This window comes from Nilaparvata lugens, chromosome 13 (assembly GCF_014356525.2).
Source record: "Nilaparvata lugens isolate BPH chromosome 13, ASM1435652v1, whole genome shotgun sequence".
Taxonomy (NCBI): Eukaryota; Metazoa; Arthropoda; class Insecta; order Hemiptera; family Delphacidae; genus Nilaparvata; species Nilaparvata lugens.
This window is the reverse complement of record NC_052516.1, coordinates 10152378-10179203: the sequence shown is the minus strand read 5'-3', so window position 1 is coordinate 10179203 and position 26826 is coordinate 10152378. Positions and strand designations below refer to the sequence as shown.

General features: G+C 33.4%; 1 protein-coding gene across 1 annotated transcript in view; it reads left to right on the top strand.

The window, feature by feature from the left end:
* Positions 1-23243, top strand: part of LOC120354008 — a 29999-nt gene extending 6756 nt beyond the window's left edge. Inside the window, exons 2-7 of the mRNA XM_039439788.1 lie at positions 7042-7350; positions 9757-10367; positions 12880-12976; positions 14182-14283; positions 18620-18775; positions 22672-23243. Coding sequence (XP_039295722.1) covers positions 7042-7350; positions 9757-10367; positions 12880-12976; positions 14182-14283; positions 18620-18775; positions 22672-22725 — 1329 coding nt within the window. The 3' untranslated portion in view covers positions 22726-23243. The remainder of the gene's footprint in view (positions 1-7041; positions 7351-9756; positions 10368-12879; positions 12977-14181; positions 14284-18619; positions 18776-22671) is intronic.
* The last annotated feature ends 3583 nt before the right edge of the window (positions 23244-26826 follow it).

Sequence of the window (26826 nt, the reverse complement as noted above, 5' to 3'; positions counted from 1 at the left end):
AGTCCTCTCACATCACCTCACCTCTCTCTCTCTCTCTCTTTTGGTAGAGAGTTAGTGGGGAGGATATTTTTAATATTCTTTCCGAAGAATGGACATTGATATGTCCAAAGCTCCGCCAATTTATGTAGATGCATAACAATATAATTATTATCTATAGTTATTATATTACAAACTGCTTTTTCATATCATATACAGTTCAATAATTATTTTCTTAGTCTATATTATGTAAATTCATCTATAATTTTGCTGTATTGTAAGCTATTGTATATAAGTGTATAAGCCAGTATATATTGTAATCTACATAAATAAAGTACTCAATCAATCAATCAATCAATCATAAGGTAATTATTTCTTTGATATTTGTAATTGATCAATAATGATGAGGAACTGTTAAATAATTATTTATCTCTTAAGTTTGATTTAATTCTATATTGTCAATTTTTGTAAATGTTACCATAGGCAACAGCCTTGCAACAATTATCAATAAATATATTCATCCATCTATCTATCTCACACACACTCTCACTCTCTCTCATCATCAACCGTCTTATTATCCGCGCACATGCATGAAGCTCATGTGCGGGCATCCCTCTCAGCAAATAAGGTACATAGGCCTACTGCATTAAGTATATACTTACTTACTTTCTTAGCATTGCAGCCCTGTGTGGGCCTTGGCTTCCTCCGTCACACGCCTCCACTCGTTACAGTCATTCGCCATCCTTCTCCATCCACGAATCCTCATCCTATCCAGATGACCCTCCACATCCTGCAGTCACCTTCTCCTTGGTCCCCCTCTTCTTCTCAAGATGAAATCATTAAGTATATATAAAGGTGATAACAACTTGAGAATCAAGTCAAAAACCGTCATACTTTTATTGAAGATGCAGTTCAAAAACAAGGATAATAATTTATACTGTTCACAACAAAAGTAATATACAAACTTGAATCACATCAAAATACCTAAGTTTACATTTATTTATTTCGTGGACAGAATCACAAATCATAAAAATATGATTAGGAAGGAACAACAGGCTTGGCCCAAATCTATTCCATTCCCAAATTTTGATAAAAATAATGGGTTTACTTACAAAAGTACAAAGTGCGCCAGAGAAACTCACTTATTTGAAAGGTCAATAAAAACAAAAGTACTTCTGATATTGTTTCAATTATTTTCTATGCAGTCTTAAAAATTACAGACCAATGGCGACCCCCATTGCGCATCACTTGATAAAGTCGATTTTCGAAATTTCGTTGCAGTATATCAATCGGTATGTTGGCAACGGCGTCGCGAATGTTGTTCTTGAGGTGTGCTATGGTCCGTGGTCGATCGACATAAACCAGTAATTTCAAATAACCCCATTGCATTGAGGAAACGCATGTGGAAATGAGCCTTGTCAAATGACCGCGTCTTCAGGCAGGTTGTCAATCAGCATATCACTTGCTTTTGACGGGCAACAAAATTGAGTTCAGTCAATTCTTGAACAACAGCCAATTGATAGGGATGAAGTTGAAGGCCTTCATGGGAAATTCGTCGAACAGTGGAGTCAGAAATTTTGCCATAGGAGCTGCGTGTTTGCGAACCGAACGCGGGGGAGAACGCGCAACTGACTGCCTCTCTCTTTCGATATTTTCTGGAGCTCTGATGGTTCGTTGAAGTCCATTTCTGGGTTTAGCGACACTTCCACACTCCTCAATCGACAGCCAAAATCAGAATTAAATAGTGTATTCCAGTGCTATTCGTGTTTGGGGTGGAAATTGTCGTGATGTGAACTTACCTACCTTGAAGATTTTATTGACAAAATTTGGGAACAGAGGAAGTTTTGGGCTGGCGCCTGTTTTTTCATTCCGATATTGTAATTGATTATCCAATGGATGAATGAATGAATTGAGTTAACCCACGACAGAATCGAATTATGGCCAGGAACGAGTCTGTGAGGAGGAATTTCAAATCGAGCGCGGAAGGTGACCAACCATTAGAAAAGAAGCTCTCAACTGCGAAGGCCCGCTGCTCTCTAGACCGGAGCATGATGGCTATTTACTTGTGGGAGGATAAATTTGAGAACTTCCCCCTTCAGATGAGCCCCCTCCTGCCCATCTACAAGACCAATTCAACGCACGGGATTTTTTTCAAATAAGTAAGTTTTTCTGGCGCACTTTGTATTACAGTACTAAAGAGGCCATCACACACCAGTGTATCTAGAAATACGTCTTTTGAAAGACGTAGCGGACGTATCTCCCAATGTTAACCAATCTGTCCATTTCAAGCCGGCATAGCGTAGATTTAACATAGGGAGATACGTCGGCTACATCTCTCGAAGACGTATTTCTATTTTCTAGCTATTCTAGGAACCATGCTAGGAACTTAGCTATTTTGCTAGGAGCCTTGGATACCCCAACCTAAACCATGGCGGTGAGAAGAAGGACCGAAAAGGTATACAGTCGTCATTAAAAGAAAATAATAATGGGTAAAAACAGAGGAATATCTATTAAGTTATAATTGTCCATCACATAAATGATTCACAGCTATAACTCTGAGAAAAAACTGTGAATAAAATAGCAGAATAATATACCTCGTGGAAAAACTGTGAATATAATAGCAGAATAATATACCTGGTGGGAAAACTGTGAATATAATAACAGAATAATATATACCTGATAGTTAAGGTGCAATTATTTTGCTATTTTAGTTTTAGAATATGCAGGAGGTTTCCTATTTTCTGAACTAGTGGGAAAATAAAAGACAAAACAATAACACTAACCGTTTATTATCACGGTGGGTTTGTGGTAATCTTAGTCTAAATAAAGATCCGAGAAGGTTAATTGCTGACAATTCTTGGTGAAGATATAGAGGGTTGCTTCTGGTCTTTAGTCAGAGCTTGTGAGGGGCTTGGAGGAGCCAGATATAGAGACAAAAGATATCCAAGTAAAAAAGGAATCGAAAAGTAGTTGGAACTTGAGGAAAAGTAATTGTTAAACTCCACTTCTATAAGTCATAGACTACAATACTATCAACCAAGTTTTTGAAAATGTTATTCGAGAATTTGTTGTAACTAGAAATTCATATAACTAGAATTTCAGAATTTCATATACTAGAAAACTTTTTCTAGAATTTCATATAACACTAGAAAAATCTTGGAATTTTTGGAGGATCAGTTTAATGAGCCTCTTTATAACCCAAGTCTTACAATCCGTCAAATTTTGAGGGGATTTCTAATACCATTTGAAGGTTCTCAACAATCTACTGAAAGGAGTAGCCCTAATTGAAACCAGCCGCTGCAAAATCACTTCTTAGTCCACTGAAATAATAAATTAAATACACACGGTATTGAAGTGAACCAAAGTTTGTCTTCCACTAGAGAAAACTTGAGAATTTGGGACTGAGAGCAATCGTTTCTAGTAAACTTCTAGGCCTATTAGCGAATAATAACATGGAGGTAAGTGTTATCATAGAGAAACGATAGCATAAGTAGATATCCCATGGTATAGGGAGTTTATGTCGCAACTTTTACTGTTATCTCAAGCCGATAGTCCACGTAGTTCTTTCCCGTGAAGCTGTGTGACGCTGATAGTCTCTCAAATTGTGCCGTTCATACACGCTCACCCCAACAAATCAGTAAAAATTGACAATAATCGACAGTAATCGGCTTGAGATAACAGTAAAAGTTGCGACATAAATTCCCTATACCATGGGATATCTACTCACGCTATTGTTTCTCTATGGTGTTATTCTTAGAGATTGAATAGTTTCAAGATACTCTTTACCGTAGCAGGTACATATATTTTGAACTCACCATTTCACAGCTCTATTCAATAGAGAAAATTTTTCAATTCTCTCTCTGGATCTAAGCACTTACAGTGAAGTATAAGTAGCCTAAACTAGATTACAGAGTATTAATAAGGTTTAGTAAAGTAGTCTATTAGCCGTGTATAATAACTACCTATACTAAATTGAATGAAAAAGACTAAGAAATTGTCAAAAACCACAGATTTATTAAGATTACTAAGACCGGTTTCGGTTATTACACCATTGTCAATCTCTGATAAACTATGTATCAATAAATCTTCAATGAAAAAGACTAAGAAATTGTCAAAAAACAACTGATTTAAATCAGTTTCTTATAATTTCTTAGTCTTTTTCATTCAATATGAATAATTACCACAATATTAACTTCTCAACTACACAAAAAGTATCAATAAATCTGTGGTTTTTGACAATTTCTTAGTCTTTTTCATTCAATATGAATAATTACCACAATATCAACTTCTCAACTACACAAAAAGTATCAATAAATCTGTGGTTTTTGACAATTTCTTAGTCTTTCTCGTTCAATATGAATAATTACCACAATATCAACTTCTCAACTACACAAAAAGTATCAATAAATCTGAGGTTTTTGACAATTTCTTAGTCTTTCTCGTTCAATATGAATAATTACCACAATATCAACTTCTCAACTAAACAAAAAGTATCAATAAATCTGTGGTTTTTGACAATTTCTTAGTCTTTTTCATTCAATATGAATAATTACCACAATATCAACTTCTCAACTACACAAAAAGTATCAATAAATCTGTGGTTTTTGACAATTTCTTAGTCTTTCTCGTTCAATATGAATAATTACCACAATATCAACTTCTCAACTACGCAAAAAGTAAAACTATACTAAACTTTACAGTGATTAAATTTCTTTATTAATGTAGAGTGGAAAGACCAAAGGTACTACAACCAGGCCTCTACCTCATAATAACTAGACTTAAATAGAGACTAAACATCAAATTTTACAAAGTATGAACAGCAGAATATGATTGATCGAAATGAATATGAAAGCAGTTTGAATTACAAGAGTGAAATTTTAAGAATATTTAATTATTGGAAGTTCTAACAAAATATATCGCTCTTAAATATTTCACTCTCCATTTCGAACTACTTGTTAACTGATCACATTTTAATACTTAAGTTAAGACATAGCAATCTGATTGAAAGCTATTATAGCTTCTTTTCACATTTTTGGAGCGCTTTCGGAAGCCTTATGTCCATCTTCGACACTGACACCCGACTGCACAAAAGTCTGTTAACTTTTAATCTTGATTAAATACCTCGAGAATCAATCAGAAAAGCCTTGTTAACTGACCCCTTTTCAATACTTAAGTTACGACTTGGCAATCTGATTGAAAGCTACCTATTTGCTTCTTTTCACATTAATTTGTGGAGGAAGCCATATGTCCACCTTCAATACTGACACCCAGCTGAACAAAAGTCTGTTGACTTTCAATCTCAATTAAATACCTCAAGAACCAATCGAAATGTCTTCTTTCCAAAATAGCCTTCTCTAATTTTGGTTCTCATGGATTTAATCATCACTTTTTGCTATTAGAAAAAACGACTAGCAGTCAGATATTTTACAATTAATGAATTAATCACTCACTTTGACAATCTAATATAATTTTGTTGTCACAGTGAGTGATTAATTCATTTATTGTAAAATATCTGACTGCTAATCGTTTTTTCTAATAGTTAAAAGTGATTTAATAATAAGCAGTTTGTGATGGAAAACAACATTGAAGGTTATTCTAATCATGATAGAATTTAACAGTCTTTTGTGCAACCGGGCTTTAATATTGAATAATACTGGAGAGTGTTGAAGATTATTGAAGAGTGTTGAAGAGTATTCAAGAGTGTTGAAGGTTATTGAAGATTGTTGAAGAGCGTTGAAGATTATTGAAGAGTGTTGAAGAGTATTTAAGAGTGTTGAAGGTTATTGAAGAGTGTTGAAGATTATTGAAGAGTGTTGAAAAGTATTGAAGGTTATTGAAGAGTGTTGAAGAGTATTGAAGGTTATTGAAGAGTGTTGAAGAGTTTTGAAGAGTGTTGAAGATGGACATGGCGACCGAAAGCGATCCACAAATAATGTGAGTAGAAGCTAATAGCTTTTAATCATACTGCTACGTCGTAACTCAAGTAGTAAAGTGAGATACCTACATTGTAATATTGAAAACATTGGAGTGTAGAAAAATATTTCATGTATAATTAATAAAAACAATATAAAAATCTTGTAGTAGCCTACCTTTATTTTTTTAAACTTTAAAAATGTTCAACAACTAGTTTCGACCCTAACTTAGGTAATTTTCATTTTGAACATTTTTTCATATATTCTATCTATATCTATATATATAAAAGCGAAATGGCACTCACTCACTGACTGACTGACTCACTCACTCACTCACTCACTCACTCACTCACTCACTCGCATAACTAAAAATCTACCGGACCAAAAACGTTCAAATTTGGTAGGTATGTTCAGTTAGCCCTTTAGAGGCGCACTAAGAAATCTTTTGGCAATATTTCAACTCTAAGGGTTGTTTTTAAGGGTTCAAAGTTCGTCTTTTAGCATGTATATTCTTCTTCTCCCAATCTCTTAATTATAATTGAAATTTCCATATCATATGTTACTATAGAACTATAATCTAGATAGAGTACCTCTTCGAAACAGTTGTTAACTGGCAACTAAATTAATAATTTTGTCAGGTTGGCATTAAGTTGAGTTGACTTTGTTAGGTTGGCACCAAGTTGAAGATTTAAATGCATTTATCGCGGAAAAATTGATTGGGCTACTTCAATCCTGGGAATATTATATCACTAGCAGTCAGGCTCGCTTCGCTCGCCATATCCGTTTAGCCAGACGTTTAGTCTGGACCCCCGACTGGATTGTCCTAACATATGATACAAATGCCCAAGTGAAAAATGCAGGCGAGCGAAGCGAGCCTGCTGATCTCATTCTTGGACGATCCAGTCGGGGGTCCAGGGGGCGGAGCCCCCTGGCTAGACGGATATGGCGAGCAAAGCGAGCCTGACGGCTAGTATTAATAAAAACAATATAAAAATCTTGTAGTAGCCTACCCTTTATTTTTTTTAAAAACTTTAAAATAGTTCAACAACTAGTTCCGACACTAAGGTAATTTTCAAGTTGAACATTTTTTTTCATATAAATAATATATAGGTACTGAATGGAATAGTAGTTGACAACATGTTAATTTTTACAGTCTGATCCAGGAATAGAAGTTTTGCTAGAAAAGGTGGAAGGGCGCATGAAAGTGCTGAGTTACTGGCCAAGTAAGAAACGCAGTATCAAAGGTTACTTGATATATTCATTCACTGCTTACTTCCTTTTGCAAACCGTTTTTCTGATGATCATGAACTGGCAGAGATGGGATTTTGGTTTCAAGGTGTTGTCAGTTGAGAATTTGAACTATCTGAACGGAGTGATGTCATTGGCTACGGACGCTTTCATCAATACTAGACGCACCACGTTGTTCTTTGAAATCATGTCGAAGAGATACCATACTTATCAGGTACAGGAAAGTATCTCTATCTCAAAGAAAAATATTCTCAGGATTATAATTTATTCGAGTACTGTTTTAGTCTGTTCTGTTCTTTAAGAAATTCTATTAGCCGGTTTCCGAGCTCGGGATTTAACTAAGTTCTAGACTTTAAACAGCTGGAGTCAGAAAATTTGCTTTCCGAAACGGGGCGTAGCACTACCTCCGTAAACAGGACCTCTGTTTACGGAGGTAGTGGGCGTAGTCAGAGTTCAAGTTTAAATTAAATTTTGAAAAACTAGAAATTCAACCCAAAATATAAAACAGAGAAAATAGTGTAAAGTTTCAGCTATTTTGAAATGTTTAATTTCGTCAAGGAAAAACGTTTCCAATTATAGAAATGAGCAAAAAAATAGAGATTATCATAAAAATCTGGTGAGGCGCACTCACACAACTTTCCTTGCCGTTATGAAAATTGATCACCTGACGCTAGTGTTCCCGCGCATCTCAAGTCTACTATTCAAAGATTTGAGCCAGCTGGTGACAGGTCAATAACGCTGGAGACACACATGAGGTCTGCTATCTCTTCATAGTGAATGATTTAATAGAACCAACAGTTGCCAACAATTTGCAATTTTAATAATCACATTTTCTCGGATTTCAAGCTTATTTTTAATTTTAGGTGAAAATGTTACTGAACATTAATTGTAGGGATTTTCATGCTCAATTTTTTCGACTTGAAATTTTCGTTTAAATTGTATCTGAAGCCTGATAATTGGGAATCTAAAATCAAACTTTGCATAGATGGGGCAAAGCTCCTAGAATTTTTACAGATATAGGACTTGTTGCAGTTGATAGAGCTTATCAATGAGACTATTCCAGGTATAAATTTCATCAAAATCGTTGGAGCCGTTTTCGAGAAAATCGCGAAAAACCCTGTTTTTGACAACATTTTCGCCATTTTAGCCGCCATCTTGGATTGCATTTGATCGAAATTGTTCGTGTCGGATCCTTATAGTGTAAAGACCTCAAGTTTCAAATTTCAAGTCATTCCGTTAACTGGGAGTTGAGATATCGTGTACACAGACGCACATACACTCATACACACACACACACACACACACACACACACACACACATACAGACCAATACCCAAAAACCACTTTTTCGGACTCAGGGGATCTTGGAACGTATAGAAATTTAGAAATTGGGGTACCTTAATTTTTTTCGGAAAGCAATACTTTCCTTACCTATGGTAATAGGGCAAGGAAAGTAAAAACTGTGACTACGCCCCGTTTCGGAAAGCTAAATTTCTGACTCCAGCTGTTTAAAGTCTAGAAATTAGATAAATCCCAAGCTCGGAAACCGGCCCTATAATATGTTTTTCTAAAACTCTTCTTTCTAATGAAAAATTATATTCATAGTAATTATTTTTTAAAGCATTTTTAGTGTTGGATTTCGAAGGTGTCAACTGTTCTTTTACTTATCGTCACCCAAATTTCTGATCTTACAGTACAAAATTACTTTCTTTCACTCACATTTTCTACGGGTTTTCCTTTTTTTCTCTGTAATTATTTTTGGCATATACTTACTCACCTCCTTCTCTTTAGTCTTTTTTCTCTTCCCCGTTATTCTTAATTCTTCTACTTCACGTCCATCGGTCCATCTTCACTTTCTTCCCATCTTCCATATCCTTCTGCTGCTCCTCCTCCTTCATCTTCCTTCTTCATCATCACATCCTCCTACTCCTTTTCCTAATCCTCCTCATTCTTTTCGTCATCCTCCATCTTCTTCTCCTCCTTCTTTTCCTCCTTCTTCTTCTCCTTCTTCTCCTCCTTGTTCTCTCCCTCATCCTTGACTTCCTCCTCCTACACCTCCTTCTCTTTGATCGTTCTCCTCACTACATCCTCAATCTTGCTCCTTCTTCTCCACATCCACATTCTTTTCTTCTACATCTTCCACCTCCGACTCCTCTTCCTCCTCCTCCTTTACCTATCATTCCACTTTCACCTCTCTCTCCATCCTCTTTTCCTCCTCCTTCTCCTCATCCTCCACCTCCTTCTCCTTCTCCTTATCCTCTTCCACCTTCTCCTCCTCCTCGTCCTCCTCATCCTAGTCCACCTTCTCCTTCTTCTTCTTCTTTTTCTCCTCCACCTTCTTCTTCTTTTTCTTCTTCTTCTTCTTCTTCTTCTTCTTCTTTTTCCTCTTCTTCTTTCTTCTTCTCCTTCTCCTTCTCCTCCTCTTCCTCCTCCTCCAACTTCTACTTCCCATATCTCATCCACTACTTCCCCAATTCACTCTGGAACATCTTATAAAACTAATAATTTTTCAAAAATCAAAACCCACCATATGCAAAACTAATGAATTTTACAATTTTTCGGTTTTAACCACACGTCTCCAACAGGAATTCGAAAATAATAAACCTTTCCTTGCTTCCAGGTATACTCAACCAACAAAACCAACATGAAAACCAAAAAACTACAAGAAAAATTCGAAACCATGCGTAAATCCATCGTGAAAGACATGGAAGGTCGCGGTATCTTCCTGGTCTCTTTTTCAGAAAACATTCTGAACGGCTACTATGCGAGTCAAATTCTGTCGCCGCTTTTCGGCATCATATTCTTCTTCCTGGGCTACGCGAGACTGGACCGCCTCTCCCCGCCATTTGTCTTCTATTTCCCCGGCATCACCTCAACCCAATATCCCGACATCAGAAGCATCAGCAATTTCATACTAATCTGCTTAGTCGAGTTCCTGCAAATCGCCTACGCGTCTTGGCTCACATTCTTGCTGTTTTCATGCCTTGTGATAACTGTAAACAATATTGTTGTCGAGATGAAACTGTTCGAGATCAACCTTGAAGAGTTCAATGCTTTCTACGGCGAGAAAAGTGCTGAGTTGGCGAGATCTGGAGAGAACTGCGAACTCCAAAATGATATAAGCGGGACAAGTCGCTGCTTCCAGGGAAATTTTGATGATAAGGTTTCCTACCATGCGTGTCTGAAGCATTGCATCAGGAATATGGCTATCCACCATCAGACAATTTACAAGTAATTATCTGTTAATTCATGTACTTGTCTCAATAAAGAAAAATAAATATTTATAGTTTGACTAGCCTTCAGGCTCGCTTCGCTCGCCTGCATTTTTCAATTGGTCATTTTTATTATATGTTAGGACAATCCAGTCGGGGGTCCAGACTAAACGGCTGGCTAAACGGATATGGCAAGCGAAGCGAGCCTGGCTGCTAGTAATATAATATTCCCAGGATTGAAGTAGCAGTGCCCAATCAATTTTTCCGCGATAAATGCATTCAAATCTTCAACTTGGTGCCAACCTAACAAAGTCAACTCAACTTAAAGCCAACCTGACAAAATTATTAATTTAGTTGCCAGTTAACAACTGTTTCGAAGAGGTGTACTCTATCTAGATTATAGTTCTATAGTAACATATGATATGGAAATTTCAATTATAATTAAGAGATTGGGAGAAGAAGAATATACATGCTAAAAGACGAATTTAAAACCCTTAAAAACAACCCTTAGAGTTAAAATATTGCCAAAAGATTTCTTAGCGCGCCTCTAAAGGGCCAACTGAACATACCTACCAAATTTGAACGTTTTTGGTCCGGTAGATTTTTAGTTATGCGAGTGAGTGAGTGAGTCAGTCAGTCAGTCAGTCAATCAGTGAGTGAGTGCCATTTCGCTTTTATATATAGATATCAGCCCACCGTAATTTAAATAAATAAAATATAACTTTGTTGTATTTCAGGCACTGTGTTACTTGTAAATAATTTGAAAAACACTTACTTTTTCTTGGAGTGACGAGGAATGCATTCCATTCCTGAGGAGGAGCTACATACAAAGTAAGTGTTTTTTTTTTCAAATATTTACTAGTAACACAGTGTCTTAACTACAACAAAGCTATTATATTATAGGTACCAGTGTTTCGTCATGGAAAGCAACATCAAATAAAATATGTTCAACTATAGTGATGTCCACACGTTATGATGGCATCAGTGTTTGATTAGCAATGGTATTGCTATACTTGTCTATCATTCAACAAAGCGGATAGCGCTATCTTTTTTCTGTGATCTGTTGCCAGATCGTCTTTTAACAATGTAGAATCAATAATAAATTAACAAAATATTTCATCCTTATTATAAAATTATTGAAATATATTATTTCTTGCTTAATAAAATATAATTGATCAATTTAAACGAGAATGAACACTTAATTGACCGAGCGAAGTGAGGTCTACGATTCAAGTCGACAGTTTGGAATTTCTCTTAATGTTTAAATGTTTGAATGTTTATATGTTTATATGTTTATATGTAGCGCATTTACGGCGAAACGCGGTAATAGATTTTCATGAAATTTGACAGGTATGTTCCTTTTTTAATTGCGCGTCGACGTATATATAAGCACACTTTTTTTATGTATTTGAACACGACATGCAGTCGATTATTAAGTAAATATTAAAAACTTTTTTATAAGTTATTATGCATGTCGTGTTCAAATACATAAAAAAGTGTGTTTATACAAAGCAGCTCGGAATGGATCAAGAAATAATCACGTATATATAAGGTTTTTGGGAGTTTTGCATTTCAAGGATAATATAAAAGAAAAAAGGAGCCTCCTTCATACGCCAATATTAGAGTAAAAAATCAGACTATAGAATTATTCATCATAAATCAGCTAACAAGTGATTACACAGATGTGTGGAGAAGCCAGTCTATTGCTGTATTTCCATAAGGTCTATAGTTTCAATCAGGTACTTGTGAATGAAAATACTGCATAATGAGGTCTACTGTTCACAGAACTACTAGTATTACATCAATAAACCTTATTAATAAGAACAATATGGAAATTTGTAGTAGGTAACTTACCCTTTTTTATTTAAAATATTACAACTAGTCGACTAGTTTCGACCACTAAACGATTGCTTCCCACTAGAGCTTTCTTCAGCCCAATTTGGTTTTGAATGAATCTTCTTGATTTGAACAATTCAAAAATTTAGGCTACAATAATTCAAAGTACCAACTCATGACGTCTTCTTGTTCAGCAGTTTTAAATAAATCAATAAATAAATTCAAAGATTGCAATATAATAAACTATTTTTGTTTGAATGTATGTGACGTTGACTTTGTCTTGTGCTTGTTGACAATAAAATTTTATATATAACTATTGTATTTTAATATAACTTTAAAGTGAAAAAACAGTCACATTCTTTGGTGTGGCGACGACCGTTTCGTGCTGGTGTTGCACATTCTCAAGCCAAACAGAAAACTGAAACTCAAACTGGTAGTGCAACACTACCAGCACGAAACGGTCGTCGCCACACCAAAGAATGTGACTGTTTTTTTACTTTAAAATTATATTTAAATACAATAGTTATAATAATAGTGAAAACAAGATGGATAACCAACAAGGAACATTTTATATATTTATTTAAAACGAATTCTAACATTATCTCAAATATTTTTATTAACCTTTTAAATCAGTAAATTTTTTTGCCGTACACTGTATCTCATGCACATTTAATGGAAATGTTGTTTTTCCTCAGGAAAATTCGAATGCTGAATACAATGTTCAGTTATTCAATGTTTTACGCAAATACATTCATCTGTTTTCAACTTTGCTTTGCAATATTTTGCTTTCAGGTAAGAATTTTTAATTTAACAACATATTGATGTAATAATTGATAGACAAATTGAATACAAATATAATAATTAATAGACAGGCATATAGATTATTCTCCAAATTTTGAGTCAAGATAGTAACCAAGTAGTATAAGGGTATTAAATTATTCAGTGATTGTAACATTGATTCAATAGGTCAATATTCTTATAGATGGAATTGTATAGACATTTTCATTATTGGTAGGTTATTCATCTCAAAATCAATTACATTACATTACAATATTCTTATAGATGGAATTGTATAGACATTTTCATTATTGGTAGGTTATTCATCTCAAAATCATTTACATTACATTACATATTGGTAGATAGCTGGTGATAATATAAATAATACAGCAATATCATTAGAAGGTATGATAAGAGGAAGCTTTTGAAATAATAGCTCACTATTTTGAGAAAATCGAATAACTTTCTTCATTGATATTCATTTATCAATGACCTAAAAGTTTTATAAGCATTCATTTTTAATAGATAGAATAATTATGACTACCAGCATGAATAGATTCTAAATATAATATCACAAGGATATGTGTAAAAGGATTGTCTTTTTTCTTTAGGGCTATTCTTAAAAATAAATAAAAATTAGAAATCTAAGTGACATTTTAAAATGTTCTAATCACTTGATAATGACATTATCAGCTGTGCTGAATAGTGAGTTGTGTTTTTCTGGCTCTAAATTTTGTAAAATTACTCAAAAATTTTCTAATTAATGGTGATTTGAGTGTGATATTTTTGTTTTTTATTCTGTTTTCAACCGTCAAGATTTAAAATCTTAGTTTTCGTTGTTTTTGAGTGAAAATGGACTAAATTTCAGTAAAGTGAAACCATATAACCCTATTTTGGACTTTTAAATTGTTATCTAAATTTGGGAGAGAAATAGTACAAGGAGTATCCTTAGTTTTTCTCTCCCAATCAGTGCTTCTCTGTAAAAAATATAAATATAAATAAATATAGCAGAAACATGTTGTGATTGAACAATTTTAAATGTTACTTGGATTTATAATTTTTATTTATATGTGTAAAAGAATATATATCCTTCAAGTAATAAAGTTGTAAAATTCATAACTCCAATATATACATCAGTAAAGGAAGTATATGAAACAGTAAAGGAGAACCATTTTAACTCTAACGATAACAAATCATTCAAATATCATTTTCAATTTCAGATTGGAGATTTAGTATTCAAGATAAAATACGGTCTTCTATTAGTTTCAATGTTGATGCTTCAATACGCCTACTCTGAGAATGGACAAATGGTCAAGGATGAGGTGAATGCAGATAAAATTATATTACTTTATCAATTTTTCAATATATTAATAGTGTGCCAAGACTTGCTCTCCCTTATAAAAACGCTGCGACGGTAATAAAGACAATAACAATATTTATAAAATAGAACTATAGTTCTATTATTAATAGTTCTCTGAAATTAATAGAATAAGAATACAAATTGTAACTAGCTACTAGTTTTGGTGATCACACCAACGTCAGGTTCACACCATTTTTATTCTATTTTCATCGTCAGGTTCTTATTCTTTTAATATCAAATTGTACTATAATTATTCTATTTTATAAATATACAAGAAAGTAGCACTGAATCCATACATTTTAAGACAATAATAATAATAATAATATGTTGCCTTCAATCAAATATTCCAATCTTCAAATGCTGAAGGTTCTCATTTTTATCCATTTTTAATCTTGGATTCCAAGCTTAATTGGGGGATCATGTGAACAAGATATCATTGAAATTGAGTAGGTCACTTTTTGCATTTAGAAATTTTGTTAAACGGGTGCCTAAAACAACAGCAAAAGTGTCTACTATGCACTGATTGAATCCCACATTGCTTATGGCATTGAATTATGGGGGAGTACCTCGAAGCAAAACATTCAAAAAATTTTTGTTTTGCAAAAGTCCGCAATAAAATACCTGGAGGGGCTCAAATTTCCACAGGGAGTCTTTCAGTAGCCTAAGTATTTTAACTGTTCCATTATTGTACATTTTCAAATCAATATTACATGTGAAGGATAGGCTGAATTCATTCCAAGTGAACACTCAGATATTCATGGCTATAACACTAGAGGAAGGAATAACATTTCAGTTGAGAGACATAGGCTGAGTGTATTTGAGAAAACACCTACTTATAGGGGACAAAAGTTTTTTGCGAAACTTCCGGCTGATTTGAGAAATATTGTTGAAGAAAAACAATTCAAAACAAAACTATATTCTTTTCTATGAGGTTGACGAATTCTTGTTAGAGTGAAAAAAAATTATTATCATAATCTTGCAAATTTCATGAATTGTTAAATGTTATTAGTTTTATCTTTAGATTGATATTTTATGTTATTCTGTTATTTATCTGTGACGTTTTTAAACTGTATTACATTGTTTTTGTTATAACTTACTTTTGTTGAAAATAAAATATTATTATTATCCCAAACATAATTAGATGGGATATATTGATTGCCATATTATGTATAGCGTTTTTTTATAATCTATGCCGAAATTGATCTTGTACCGCATTCTTCTATTTATTATTGTATATATATTCCACATTAGAGTAAGTACAGTATACAGGTAGCTACTTATACAGTACTGCTGTACATAGTAGCCTACTATATAGTACTGACCCATTTTTGGACAATTTCTATCTAAATTTGGGAAAGGAAGAGTTTTGGGCTTTAAGCGTGTTGTTCCCTTCCCAATCATTCATAGTTGAGAATTATATTATTGTATGTATAAATGTATAAATAAATATATTGCCGAGTGCTTCTCAAGCCATGCCTTCCAATAAATATCTGCCCAGCAAGTAAAGCGAAAACTTTCTTGGAAAACGTGGCTTCAGGATAAGGGGAAAACAAAACGAAAAATATACTCATTATACTTACTTATTCACTTAAGTACTTATTTATTACTTACTTAGGTACTTATTTACTTACTCACTCCCAGCATGACCATCTAATTCCAAGTTGACATTATGCCACACCAACAAAAATAAATCTCGAGATAGATCTCTTTCCTGTATAGGGCTACTTGTAATATAAATATAAAGAAAATAAAAATCTCAGTACCCTTTTTTTTAAATGAATCAGTCATTTGAGAAACACCTCATTTCCAAAAAAGTAAATTTTTGGGAAATGACAAAAAACCTTTTAATTCCATCATCTGACATTTTTCACTCTCTTGGATTTTTTATAGGTTTGTGTGAGTGTTTGTTAAGCTAATAATAATTTTAAAAGATTCTTAAACTTTCATTTAATGATTTAAAAAAATAATAATCCCACTGGAGATGTGTTGTTTCTCTAATGAATGACCCAATATAGTGTTGAAATGTATGAAAAGGCATGAAATAAGAGCTAAAACACAGAAACTATGTTAAAAACCAATCATTTATCCAACTAAAAGTCCAATGAAACATTTACACAGATAATAATTTTAATATAGACACAAAAATTTCACATAGATAAAAGTTTTTTCATAAAAGTTCAATTTCTTCTGCCTCAGTTGTAGGCCAATCATAAATTTTTGAATAAAATTCACCAACAATGTCTTCTGGTATGTACCCTTCAACCTTCTTTACGTCATTAATTTTTTTAATATCAATTGGAACACAGTTTTCTGGGTAGGCACCAATAGTAGGTAGTTCTGGTAAACCAGTTCCCTGTTTTTTCAAATCAAAAGAATTTTCATTGAGTCCACCAATAAAACTTTTTGCCTTAACTTGACCTACATATTCCTTAGAATAAGACAGCTCCATATATGTTGAAATGGCGAATTTGATCTTGTTTTCCCTTGAGATGCTTCTAGCCATAGTTTCAGTGGATATTACATTTTTTTATAAAATTGATTACCCCATGACTTGGAATCTTTTACTTTTCCACTTTCAATAAGTTCTACTTGGTACTTGTGATTCCCTACAGAATGAAGCATGAGTTCTGCATACTGCTTTAGTGTATAGATCCTATCGGTTTTTTTAATTTTCCTTTTACTTTTTTCACACTTCTTTCCACTTGCTTTTTTCCTTTTTTGCGTTTTAATGGTGCATGATTACCTATGTCACGTTCACTAGAACTCATTTTTACTTCTTACAAACACGCAGTGAAAGAAGAAATAGGTTAGATAATGGCATACAGCTGGACACTCAAACACAACAGACTACTTACTACTGCCAGTGCTGCCATCTACAGTCATCTGAGAAACAACACATATCCAGGAGATGAGGTGTTTCTCAAATGTATGAATATTTCAACAGCTTGTATCTCCATATCAGCTCAGTGGAGTTGAGTTGTTTCTAGCCTATTAGTTTTGTCTTGCTTTTACCAACAATTCCATATGTATAACTCAATTTTGATAAAAAATGGATATGAGGTGTTTCTCAAATGAGTGATTCAAATATTTTATCACAACATGTTCACAACTTAAGTACTTATTTATTACTTACTTAGGTACTTATTTACTTACTTAGCTACTTACTCACTTATACTCCCAGCATGTTGTGTTTTCACATTCATATCACTTGAAAATGGCATAAATTTCCGAAACATGTTGTGATAAAATATTAAAAAAAAGGGTACTGAGATTTTTATTTTCTTTATACTCGAGATAGATCTATGCTGAGAATCTCCCTAGGCAACTCCAAAAGCCTTTACATGTCGGACTTGATTTGTTGCCACCAGAGAGTATAAATTTTATTTATTGTAATAATTATAATAATAATTACAATTAATGTAGGAATGTTACATTCTATACTCACTGGTTGCCACCCACCATTTCTGTCAGGGTCTTCCAGGTCACCTTCCTTCCATCTTCATCAGATATTATAAAGGTGTATTCCCACATATCTCAGTACCATTTAAAGTGACCGGTACATTGACAATATAATTCCCATAATTTCGAATAGGACTATTCATAGACACTTGCTTGGCTCGGCAGGACTGAGTGAGAATAGTTCAATCAGAACTTATATGGAAATAAAAACGGATTCCCACGTATCAGTATCAGTGAAACTGACCGGTACATTGAAAATATAATTCCTATAAGTTTTAATGAGACTATTCATACCGTGCTGAAATCAAATCAAATCTTTATTTGTCCCAAAAACATAATTACAATGACAAAAATGGTTATAAATGAAAAAAGTAAAATACAATATAAAATGAAAAAGAAAAATACCATTAATAGGATTACCACATAACTATATTAAAAACGGGAAGTCCCTGCAAGGTTCGAGGAACCTGAGCGCAGAGGCCGATTGTTCAATGCTTAACAGTACATGAAAATAATAATGGGATATTATTAAGAAATAGGGAAAAGAAAAAGTGAGTGAGGAAGGGAAGAGAAAGAGCAGAGTGAAGGCTTAGGGGAAAGTGAAGAATAGTTGAAAATTACATAAAAAACATGAGAAGTCTTTATACTAAGCTATGAGGAAATTACATTGCCAAAATTACATTGTTCGAGATTATCCATGTATAAATTTCAATTAGCAGTATTCTATTCAATTTACTAGTGATAAAATGGTTAGGAATAACATTGATGAGCTTTGAACAGTCCAATCAGAACTCAAGGAAATCATATTTCAATTTTTAAATTTTATTTTATTTTTTCAGGTGGAGAAAGTGAGACTGGCGTTAAACGAATGTGAATGGGAAGGTCATCCATCTTGGTTCTATCCCTATTTTCAAATGATGCTAATTCAGAGCTCCATTCAACCCAAACTAAATGTATTCAACATTTTCACGATGGATAGGAAAAATATGGCATCTGTAAGTGACAAAATTTAAATTCCAATCTATGGAGAAAATAGTACAGTGTCTCTTGTTTCTCTCTCAATTATTGTAACATTCGTGAATCACAGTATAAAAATAAGCATATACCGTACGGTATATAACCCTTTCTATCCCACTGTTGTTCCTGAACAACATGACTTTCTATGATGTCTATTGGATCAGTGATTGAATGAATCTGCCATCTACTGGCCTTGTCTGAAAGCTACATTAGTCTAGTTTAGTATTATACCACTAGAGAGCACTCAAATGCAGTCTAATTTCTGAAAAAGCAGCTGTCATATCCAATTGTACCAACACTTCAATGTGACAATCTTCTTCGGTTTTTATAATTTTTTATAAAATTCTAAAGAACTGAAAATAAGAATAAAAAATATCCATATAATTGTCTATTATTTCATGATGAAATATCAGTCATAGGAATAGAAACTTGAACAAAAATATCATTTATATTCAAAATTTTATGTCTGTTGTTTTAGAACAACATTGGGCCGTTAGAGGAGTCACATGTGAGGAGACTTTGAGGTTATGTTATTGTGTTTCTCTCAGTTTTCAAACGCGTTCGTGGAGTTATTGTTTTTTGAATTATTGTGGATGATTGTTTTTCGTTATAATGTACAAAATCTTGGATAATGAAGATTTAGACAAACTCATGAATCTTCCTGAAGATGAGTTGAATAGTTTTTTAGAAATCAAGATACCAGACAGTAATATTATTGCTGATCCTCTACAAGAGAATGTACAGGTAAGATTCTCTCCAATTTATTTTCAAAAGTCTGTTTCACCTGTGCAATCTAAATCATTACCTGAGTCAGCAGTCCTGTATTACAGGACTCATTGGTATGAAAGCAAATAGCCTAAAGCTACATTTACACTATATGTAGTTGCACACTATAGTACATTATACATTACATTATAGTAGTGTACACTATATGTAGCTGGGGAGCTATATGAAATTTGAGCTACATATAGCTCTGCTATAAGGAGATCAATGCAAATTTCATGTAGCAGAGCTACATATAGTTTGGAATAAACCACTATTCACTGCTTAGTTATCTCAACCAGATGCCAAAGAAGAATGTAGTTCTTGCAGCAGCCACTGCTTTCGGCGAAGCTACTGTGATGCTTTCAGCACAGAGAAGAGAGAGAAGATATTGGATAATTTTGTAAATTTTGGATAGCTCATTTTCTGCTATATAGCTGAGAAAATAGACTCAACTGCTATATAGCATATCTCCAAAGTCACTCTTTGAACTTGTAGCAGAGCTTTATAGCTGAGCTACATGTAGCTCTGCTACATAGTGTAACCTAGCTTCATAATTCCCTTTCTCTCCAGACACTGGAAGAAATATTGGGCACGAACATGGGTATTTTGCAAAAGGACGTTGCAAGCTGTGTAAGACTGGGTACACCAAGGTGTATTGCACATAATGTGGAGTACGTCTTTGCTCAGTCCCAAACAGAATGTGCTTCAATGATTACCATAGATAAAATAAAAAAATCCAATAGGCTACAAGAAACAACTTGTTCTACAAAAATAGTAAATATGATAAAGTAGTAGATGTAAGTAGATGTAGTAAAGTAGTAAATTTATAATATGATAAACCCCAATTTCCAGTTTTTAGTTTGTTTCATATTATGTAAGTATGTATCAGTTAGATATGACCATAATAAATAAGTTAGTAACCAAAATATAGTTTTAAAAAAGTAGGAAATTTATGATATTTAGAACCTTATTTTCAGTTTCAATTTCATGTTTTATATCATGTAAATATGTATCAGTTATAATATAATAAATAAGTTAGTCACCAAAATCTGGTTCTGTGTATCACATTTTTGAGAGTCCATTTTACTACTCTTGAGAATTTTATTATATGACTTTCATTGTTATAATGTTGAAATCAAGAAAAAATTATTGATTAGGAATGATTCCATAATGAAATCATTCACCTTTCCTTGAATAAAGCATGATGAAAGTACCATTGATTTTTCTAATGCAAAACCAAAATTTTTTACTATACATATTTGAAATGACCCAAATGTCCCAATGTTGTTTTAAAACAACAAACCCCTAGGGGCCCCTGGAGGGTGAGAAAAATTTGGGGAAAATTATTTTCTCATTTTTAAGAGTGTTTTGAAACATAAAAACACCAGAATAATTTTTTCATCTTGTTTTTTCATAAATTGGGATAGAAAGGGTTAAACAAGTGAATTAATCGCCCATACCTACGGATCACTAGAGGGTCTGTATTTGGGAATTGCTAGGTAAAAACCTTTTCAAATCAAATCATTTACTGTCACACAACATTAAAATGTTACAACAACGTCATTAACAACACAGAAAACATAATTTTAAAAATCGATTACAAAGAAATCTTCACTTTATATAAACATTCATTGACCAGAACTTCTTTAAATATTTACAGTAACTATTAAAGCTCATTCTTTTGATATTTTCAGGCAAAGCGTTATAAAGTTTTATTGACATGTAATGCCAGTTTTTTTTTCAAAGAATTAAAACTAAAGAAGGAGTTGAATTTGAAAATTTAAATACTAGTTCGATGTTGTGGAACTCCATAATGAATGAAAACATTGTTTAATATTATCAATACCACCTTCTATTTAAGCAATGTAGCCTACGTGTTTCGGATGGACACGTTAAGCCGTCAGTCCCGGCTGCCTAAAAAGCGGTCGTTAGGTCATGTCAGAGACCCTGAAATTGATCAGTTGCGACCTGAAAACTCTGACCAGACCTGAGCCAGCCAGGTCACACGATATTATTATTATTTAGCCTACTGCATTTTCTTGTCTTCAGCAATTCAACTTTCCGAAACTCAAGTGAAATTGACAATAATTTACAGTGTTTTCATTCACTAGACTAGAATCAGATCATGGAGAATCTTTTGCACAATTTTCTTTAATAATTAAACACTCAAGTAGCCCTATTAAAATACTTATAAGAATTTTTTACACATATATACCAACATGTGCTGGAATAGCCTATGTATTACGAACAGAGCTATCTGAGATTTGTCTTATTTAATGATATGTCATAATATTATAAAGAGTTTGTGATATGTCTTGAATATTCTAATTGGCAATGAATGAAATCTATATATATAAAAGCGAAATGGCACTCACTCACTGACTGACTGACTGACTGACTGACTGACTCACTCACTCACTCACTCACTCACTCACTCACTCACTCGCATAACTAAAAATCTACCGGACCAAAAAGTTCAAATTTGGTAGGTATGTTCAGTTGGCCCTTTAGAGGCGTACTAAGAAATCTTTTGGCAATATTTTAACTCTAAGGGTTGTTTTTAAGGGTTTAAAGTTCGTCTTTTAGCATGTATATTCTTCTTCTCCAAATCTCTTAATTATAATTGAAATTTACATATCATATGTTACTATAGAACTATAATCTAGATAGAGTACCTCTTCGAAACAGTTGTTAACTGGCAACTAAATTAATAATTTTGTCAGGTTGGCATTAAGTTGAGTTGACTTTGTGAGGTTGGCACCAAGTTGAAGATTTAAATGCATTTATCGCGGAAAAATTTATTGGGCACTGCTTCTTCTATCCTGGGAATATTATATTACTAGCCGTCAGGCTCGCTTCGCTCGCCATATCCGTTTAGCCAGACGTTTAGTCTGGACCCCCGACTGGATTGTTCTAACATATGATAAAAATGCTCAAATGAAAAATGCAGGCGAGCGAAGCGAGCCTGCTGATCTCATTCTTGGACGATCCAGTCGGGGGTCCAGGGGGCGGAGCCCCCTGGCTAGACGGATATGGCGAGCGAAGCGAGCCTGACGGCTAGTATGAAATATATGAGAGCATTATCATTAATATCAGACTTTGTTTCCAGGTAGTCCAAGCAGCTTACTCATACTTCAATCTTTTGAGTCGTCTGACGAAATAGAATCAACTTCAAATCTTAAATTTTCAATGAAATATATTACATTTACCCAGGAAAGTTTGCTTGGATGTAAGTTAAATAAAAATATAAATCTGAGAACCCTTTTTTAAATATTATTTCATCACGACATCGACATGTTTCGGCTACTAATGCCATTTTCTATTATTACATTCTACAGTAGCCCTAAAAAGCTGGGTTTACACTAAAGTTATAAACAAAATGTTAATAACTTAATCCTTATAGATTTTATTAGATTGAACGGAACTTGACAAACACATATATTCATCATGTGTATGATAAGTTATGTTCAATCTAATAGAATATATAGGGATTAAGTTATTAACATTTTGTTAATAACTTTGGTGTAAACGCAGCTTAAGAAAAAGAGAATCAATAATTTTGCTTGGCTATGTTGACAGCCCCCTTCTAATATCCTTTGAAATCAATTATAAAACTGAACCATTTGTTTATGATCTGTAAATATTATACTAGATTAATAAATTGTAATGAGCAAGTAAAAACTGTAGTTTTGTATTTACAAAAATTTATCCAGATTTCTCTTTATTGATTCATACAATTAAGTACATCATCAAAATGATAGGGAGAGAAAAAATAAGGTAACCTTGTGCTATTCCTCTCCCAAATTTAGATAAGGTTACACATAGTCCGGTTGTGTCTTGTAGTTGTTCACTTCATAAAATTTCAGTCCTCAATTATTTTATTATCTAATGTGAAAGTTGGGAAAACTTTCCTGTGATTGGTTGATAAACAAATGGAAAACTTAAAACTGAAACAGAATTGAATGAAAAAGACTAAGAAATTGTCAAAAACCACAGATTTATTGATTCTTAGAAAGGCCGGTTTCGGTTATCACACCATTGTCAATCTCTATGACTATGATAGGGAGAGTTCATCAGAGATTGACAATGGTGTAATAACCGAAACCGGTCTTTCTAAGTATCAATAAATCTGTGGTTTTTGACAATTTCTTAGTCTTTTTCATTCAGTATGATTAATTACCACAATATCAACTTCTCAACTACACAAAAAGTGAAACAGAATTGTTGAAGATATCTGTATTTCCCATCTAGGCCTTTCTCATACGTATTGAAAACAATCATTTGATTATTATAGAAATAACTATAGTGAGGTCCACGTTATAATGGCAGTGTTTGATTAGCGATGGTATTGCTATCCTTGTCTATCATTCAACAAAGCAGCGCTATCTCTCTCTCTCTCGCTTTGCTCTGTTGCCAGATCGTCTTTTAACAATGTAGAATTGATAATTAATTAACAAAATATTTCATCTTAATTATGAAATTATTTAGAAATATTATTACTTGCTTAATAAAATATAATTTGATTATTTTAAACGAGAATGAACAGTTAATATCACATTAATAAAACCTGTACCAGCTACCGTCAAGAAGGCATTGACAAGACAGTAAGGATCGGCAACGTTGTTCTCCTATCTTTTTTCACTGCCATTATAGCGTGGACCTCACTATCACTATAGTAGCCTACCCTTCTTATACTGTTCTACATAAAAACACAACTAGCAATTATACCATTTTCAAGTGTTGTGTTTATTGTAAAAAGTATAAAAAAGGTACTAGATATGTCTATAATAATCAAACAATTAAAGTACATAGCCCTAATAGAATACTTTATTATTGAAGCAATTAGTTGTCTACCTTAATAAAATCTATATATATAAAAGCGAAATGGCACTCACTCACTCACTGACTGACTCACTCACTCACTCACTCGCATAACTAAAAATCTACCGGACCAAAAACGTTCAAATTTGGTAGGTATGCTCAGTTGGCCCTTTAGAGGCGCACTAAGAAATCTTTTGGCAATATTTTGAATCTGAGGGTGGTTTTTAAGGGGTTAAAGTTCGTCTTTTAGCATGTATGTTCTTCTTATTCTCTTAATTATAATTGAAAAATGTCCATACCATATGTTATTAATATAGAACTATAATCTAGAGAGAGTACCTCTTCGAAACAGTTGTTAACTGGTAGCTAAATAATTAATTTTGTCAGGTTGGCATTAAGTTTAGTTGACTTTGTTAGGTTGACACCAAGTTGAAGATTGAAATGCATTTATCGCGGAAAAATTGATTGGGCACTGCTACTTTAATCAGAGCTATTCCTGGGAATATTATATTACTAGCAATATCACAAGAATATTAGCCAGACGTTTAGTCTGGACCCCCGACTGGATCGTCCTAACATATGATAAAAATGCTCAAATGAAAATCTAGGCGAACCAGCCGTGGGTCCAGGGGGCGGAGCTAGTACCTCCGTAAACAAAGCCGTAGTGCGTTCGTGTGACGTCAGCACAGGTAGGGCTCCTAAACCAATAGAAACTCTAGCTGATATAGATCAGCTGAAATCAACGAATTTTTATTGGTGTAGGAGTCCTACCTGTGCTGACGTCACACGAATGCACTATGGCTTTGTTAACGGAGGTAGTGGCGGAGCCCCCTGGCTAGACGGATATGGCGAGCGAAGCGAGCCTGACGGCTAGTGTTTAATATAAATAATGTTTTTTATAGTGTGATTGACTTCAAACTGTCGGCATTCCTTATAAATAACATCAATACTTCCAAATAAACCTACGCTGACAGATTGAAGTGAATCCCACTATTTAGAATCTATACTATAATAAAGTAAAGAACTGGCTTATTATACGTACGGGATAGGAAAATTATGTTTGGCACATAATCACGTCTAAACTACTGTACTGATTAACTTGAAATTTTGCATATAGATTCTTTATTAACCGAGGATGGCTATAGGCCTATTTTTAATTCTTCAAGATTTCATTACGTCAAGTTTTTAAATACACCCTTGCGGAGCACGTGTTACCTGCTAGTCCATCATAATTTATTCTAACAATTTAAAATTTCGGCGTCACTGAATTAAGTTTTTCAATACTTCACTGTATTAATTGAAGGAAGAAGGTAGGTTTGCTGATGATAAAGAAATGAAAAACTCTTCATATTTTTCATGAATGATCTATTTCCACCATACAAAAATTGAATATAAAGAAAGCAGGATTAATAAGTGACAAAGCTGACAGATAAAATGTTAGAATAGTTCACAAAAGCTTCATCGATTTATAAAATGCATCAATTTATAAAAAATTACAAGAGCAAAATAACATTCCAAACAGATCTATGATCTCTTTGGAGATCTAACATTTACGTTTGACTCAGAACATATTGAAAGAAAGAGAACCTTTTTTATGAAAAGTAAATAGAATTTGCAAAAATCACCAATTACAAACTATTTTAAACAAAGATTAGATACCATACATTCTAAAGAGATCTATCATCTCTTTTGTTATCTAACAAAAATGAAATGCATTTATTTTGACTCAATTTCAATACATATTGAAAGAAAAGAAACCTTTTTTATAAAAAGTAAATGGAATTTACAAAAAATACCAATTACAAACTATTTTGAACAAAGATTAGATACCGTAAATTCTGAAGAGATCTATCATCTCTTTTAAGATCTAACATTTACGTTTGACTCAATACATATTGAAACCTTTTTCATGAAAAGTGAATATAATTTGCAAAAATGACCAATTACAAGATATTTTAAACAAAGATTAGATTTCTGTTACTAGTTTACCGTAAATTCTAAAGAGATCTATCATCTCTTTTGATAACTAACATTTATGTTTGTCTCAGTAGGCTACATATTGAAAGAGCGGTTAATGACAGTTAAATCTGGGAGATTTACATTCAACTGGGCCTCATTATTTATCAAATCATAATATTATTATAGTTTTACAACTCTATCATTTATCAGTCATAAGTACAGCATTTCACTGTAATGTTTTTAGTGGAGATCAACGACTTACCCTAATTATCAACCAGATTCCCACGTTTCAGTGATTGGCACAGTAAAAATATAATTCCAAAACTCAATTTTCTGAAATAGTATCTGAAATTCAATTCCCATGAGTTTCAATAGGACCATTCACACTCAGCCCGGTCGTGAAAGTATGAATACTTCCATTAGAACTTATGGAAATAATATTCTCACTGTGAACGATACGCTCACTGATACTGATATTTATTTA